This window comes from Sardina pilchardus, chromosome 18 (assembly GCF_963854185.1).
Source record: "Sardina pilchardus chromosome 18, fSarPil1.1, whole genome shotgun sequence".
NCBI lineage: Eukaryota > Metazoa > Chordata > Actinopteri > Clupeiformes > Clupeidae > Sardina > Sardina pilchardus.
Window position 1 is genome coordinate 1,455,535 of NC_085011.1, and position 4,578 is coordinate 1,460,112.

Here is a 4,578-nt window from a genome sequence, read left to right on the forward strand (position 1 = left end):
CGTCCTGGCTGAGGTCTGTGAGCGCGGTGCTGAGCAGGTAATAGCCAGCCATGAAGGAGAGGCCTCCCGACACCAGGGACCCCAAGACGGGCACCCTGCTCTCCAGCTGCCTGATGAGGACCTGAGGGGCCGGGCCCAGCTGGGACAGCAGCCGCTCCAGAGTCCCGGAGACCAGCTCACGACCCAACGACGACCTCACCTCACCATACAGGTCCTGCACAAGAGCACGCAGCAAGGGCCATGCACAGATATAAAGAAGATCTATAGAAATGTACCATAAAATATACACATACAGCACGGAGCAAAGGACATGCAGAGATATAAGGTCGGAGACGGGAATATAATTTGAGGTCTATGCCTGTACGAAATCCGGGTGCAGCTGGGGTTGTGTACTATAGTGAGCACATGCAGAAATACACTCTGGTTTTTAACCCAATATATCAGACGCAGGGCTGCAGCTCAGACACACACACACACACACACACACACACACACACAGACACACAGACAGAGTAGAAAACAGCTGCATAACAAACTGAGATGCTCAGATAGATGTGTGATCTAGTGATCTAGTGGTCTAGTGATTTGTGATCTAGTGATCTGTGATCTCCAGTTCAGATGCGCATATCGTTACTACAGCCCTTATAGACAGCGATCTACTGATCTAGTGATCTGTGATGTAGTGATCTAGTGATCTGTGATCTGTGATCTAGTGATGTAGTGATCTGTGATGTAGTGATCTAGTGATCTGTGATCTAGTGATGTAGACAGTTATTTGTTTACTTTGTAATCTGTAGTAATTTTGTCATTTGTAATCTGCAGTCCAGTTTGTACAGTAACATCATGTACTGTACTCTGCTCAGGGATAGGTCTGCCTGTTGTCAAAACAGACGGCATAAATTCACCAGCAAGGAAATGTTCACAAGCAAATATTGTCTGATAACCTTAGCGCCCCATTGAACAGTCCGGTCCGGTCTAACCAGTTTTCTGCCACACATGCAGTACATTTAATGAATCTGTTGATGTTACACACTGCTGTAGTTGCCTCAGTGTTCCTCCCACAGCAGCTGCAGTGAAGACTAACGTAAAGTTTACGGAAAGTTGGGCTACGCTTGTAAGAACAAACTCACATCAGTAAGGACCGGTAAATATTATTCTCTTGAAACTACCACAGCTTTTGTGATCTGATGGAGACTGATGACCACACCTCTTTCAAGAATGAAATAGGCTTAACACCTTATCACTTGATGCTGACAGGTATCAGAGGGGGACCTTCAACTTCAGACAGCCTTGAGTGAAAGTCTTTCGTGATTTCCCAACTAAAGAAGGTAAGTGAACTTTTCTCTCAGTGTCTTCAACAATTTTAACAATAGAAATGTGAAAATCGTAAAAAAAAAAAAAAAAAAGGTCATTTTCTCCCATAATTTCAAAAAGTAGATCTTTCATATATTTTAGATCCATTAGAAATATTTTAACACTTGGAGGTCCGGGGCCTTTTCAGGCACTTTGAGGCAGTCAGCTATACCTTGAGATTTTTTAGTTTTTCATCTAACTAAAAACATCTATGCAAAAGTGGCACATATGGTTATATTCTAGAGGTCCTCCACAATAATTATGTGAGAGTGAAGTGGATGTAATGAAATTACTTTTTATTATAATTCTGTATAACACAACTATTTAGAAAAAATATTTTCAGAGGTCAAAGGTAAAAAACACACTATAAATATATCGAGCTAAGGCCTTGTCCAGACGGAGACGAGTTTTGGGTGAAACGCAGCTGTTTTGCTTCGTTTAGGCCGTTCGTCCAAACGAATACTGCAAACGCATAGCCCTAAAACGAATCGATCTGAAACCGGGTCCCAGAGTGCATAAGTTCGAATACGCATCCCTCTAGCGTTCGTTTGGACGCAAGCAAAACAGCTGTGTTTAACCCAAAACTCGTCTCCGTCTGGACAAGGCCTAAATGGGTCATTTAGTGAGTGGCTCTTTCAAATGCAAATTAAGGTGAATGGGCCTTTTGAATGCCTTTGAAAGAGACACTCACTAAGTGACCAATTTAAGTTTGACTTTTTTCCAATTTGTAGTAAAACTACATAACATTTTTTAATGTTCTTTTTACTTATACAGAGCCAACACCGTTGTTTTTAAGGCTCAAACTTCAAAAGTTTACGATACATTTAGGTGCTGTGTCCACCAAACGCATTTTTTACAGCCAGAGCGCCCTCAACCTCTTTTTTTCGGCACTTCGATAAGTGTTTATTGTTGCTAAGTTACCAAAACCAGAGACGGTTTATAACGAGAAGTGACATTGACGAGCCCGGCGCTGTTCTAAAAGTTGAATAGATTTCAACTTGAGCGCTCTAAGTGTTCAGGGAGATCCTTTATATCCACCATTTCTCAAGAATATACTTTTTTATATATACAAGAATAATTGCTATTCTCTGTTCATCTGCTTATTATCTTTATCCATAAGTTGATTTAAGTTGTGTGGAATTGATTCCCACACCACAGTCTTGTCCATTCAGCACAGTATCTGTTGAGAATATAGGTGACAGTCCTGAGGAGTAACGTGTAAACTCCTTTCAACTTAACTTCTCTTGTTTTCTTTTCTAATCAGAGAGGCGACCACCATGGCTGAAAGTGAGGATTTTGACAATGACTGGGGCATGATCAGTGACCATGAGGTGAAGGCTGTGGGGGAGTTCAGTGAATCCCTGGAGACCCAGAACATCACCTCAGCCATTCAGAAGATCCAGACTTACTTCCAGGACCTGGACGAGGTGTTGCTGAACATCGCGGTTACCGGGGAATCCGGCTCTGGCAAGTCGTCGTTTGTGAACGCCCTGCGGGGGTTGGGGGACGAGGAGGAGCAGTCTGCTCCAACAGGAGTGGTGGAGACGACCACGGATCCCACCCCCTACCCCCACCCCAAGTACCCCAACGTCATCCTGTGGGACTTGCCTGGCATCGGAACTCCCAATTTTAAACCAGATGAGTACCTGGATAAAGTGCAATTTCAGCGCTATGATATTTTCATTATTATTGCATCAGACCGTTTCAAAAAAAGCAGTGTTGACCTGGCTAATGAGATTCAGGGGTTGAAGAAGAAATTCTACTTTGTTCGCTCCAAGATTGATGACAATATACGGGCAGAAGAAAGAAAAAGGTCCTTTAATAAAGGACAGGTTCTTCATCGAGTAAAGGAAGACTGCATGAAGGGTAAGATATTTTAATAACCCAATATAAAGAACCGTGCTGTAATTATATTATTTTGAAATTAAAGGTTCTCTAGATGACGTCACTTCTGTTGATGTTTCAAACAAAAGAGAGAGCTGGTCCTGTTATATTAGTCCAAGTTGGACCATACTGCTTTTGTTGCAGTTTTGGAGCCTGGGCTGTCCTCAGGCACCACATTATTTTACAGCGTGTTCAGGGGACAGGCAGGATTGTGGGATGTTTTCTTTAATTGCTCATTGGTTTTTAATTGGTTTTGTCTTTCGTCTACAGGCAAGAGATACATTTTGTTATGCAAACTGGCAAAAATATTATTACAGTAGTGTATATAATCATCCTGTTATTATACTGTATGTTATTGCTGGTCTGTAATAATGTTCCCTCTTTAATTCATCTCCAGGGCTTGTAGAAGGTGGTGTGGAGCATCCAATGGTCTTCCTCATCTCCAGCCATGAACTTGGCAACTATGACTTCAATGCCCTGCAGGAAACTATAGAGAAGGAGCTGCCCGAACACAAGCGTGACATGCTGCTACTTTCACTGCCTAATGGCTCTACGAAGATCCTTCAGAAGAAGAGAGAAGCTCTGCAAGCCAGAGTATGGAAGATGGCTTTCCTGTCTGCTGGCGTAGCGGCGCTCCCAATCCCAGGCCTCTCTATCTGCGCGGATGTGGGAATACTGATGTCGGAAATCAAGAAGTACCACAACACCTTTGGCCTGGATGAGGAGTCCCTAAAAACTCTCTCTAGTCATACGAATGTGCCATTTGAGGATCTTAAGTCTTGTCTTAAGTTCCCCCTTTATGAGGGGATCACTGCTAATGTAGTGGCGAAGATGCTGACCAATGCAGCAGGAAGAGGCATGATGATGGTGGCAGGGCGCTTCCTCAGCATGTTGCCTCTCCTGGGCTCTGTGCCTGCTGGGGTTTTGTCTTTTTGTACCACCCACGCCGTGCTGAAGAACTGCATGGAAGAGCTGGCTGATGATGCACAGAGAGTCCTGAAGAGGGTGCTGCAAGGGAATGAAGTTTGATCTATCTCAAGTGTGCAACACAGAGATGTAAAGTGATTTTAACTGTGGCTTTACAGTATGCTCCTTCATGAATTACAAAGTGAGTTTATGTAACATTGTTTTTTTGTTTTTTTTTGGGGGGGGGGGGGGAATCCATATAATATATAATAAACACTATTAAACCTATAATTTTCTTGAGAGAGAAAAAATGGGCAACTCTATACAGCGTTATATGCTTATATTACATGGTCACCATTTCTAAAATGTTCTGCACAGAAACAAGGGTTTATTGGGTCACCTACCTTGACCCACATATGAACTTCAGTCACATCT

At 43.0% G+C, this 4,578-nt stretch overlaps 1 protein-coding gene across 1 annotated transcript; it reads left to right on the top strand.

Moving 5' to 3' along the window:
* Positions 1–1,048: 1,048 nt before the first annotated feature.
* LOC134064079 (interferon-inducible GTPase 5-like) lies at positions 1,049–4,350 on the top strand. The gene is made up of 4 exons (XM_062519876.1): positions 1,049–1,134; positions 1,258–1,328; positions 2,618–3,219; positions 3,635–4,350. The coding sequence occupies exons 3-4, from the start codon at positions 2,631–2,633 to the stop codon at positions 4,264–4,266; spliced, it is 1,221 nt and encodes a 406-aa protein (XP_062375860.1). The 5' UTR covers positions 1,049–1,134; positions 1,258–1,328; positions 2,618–2,630; the 3' UTR covers positions 4,267–4,350.
* The last annotated feature ends 228 nt before the right edge of the window (positions 4,351–4,578 follow it).

Coding starts and splice junctions, on each gene's coding strand:
- LOC134064079 (XM_062519876.1), top strand. CDS start 2,631: ATGGCTGAAAGTGAGGATTTTGACAATGACTGGGGCATGATCAGTGAC. Junction 3,220..3,634: donor AAAGGAAGACTGCATGAAGG/GTAAGATATTTT, acceptor ATTCATCTCCAG/GGCTTGTAGAAGGTGGTGTG.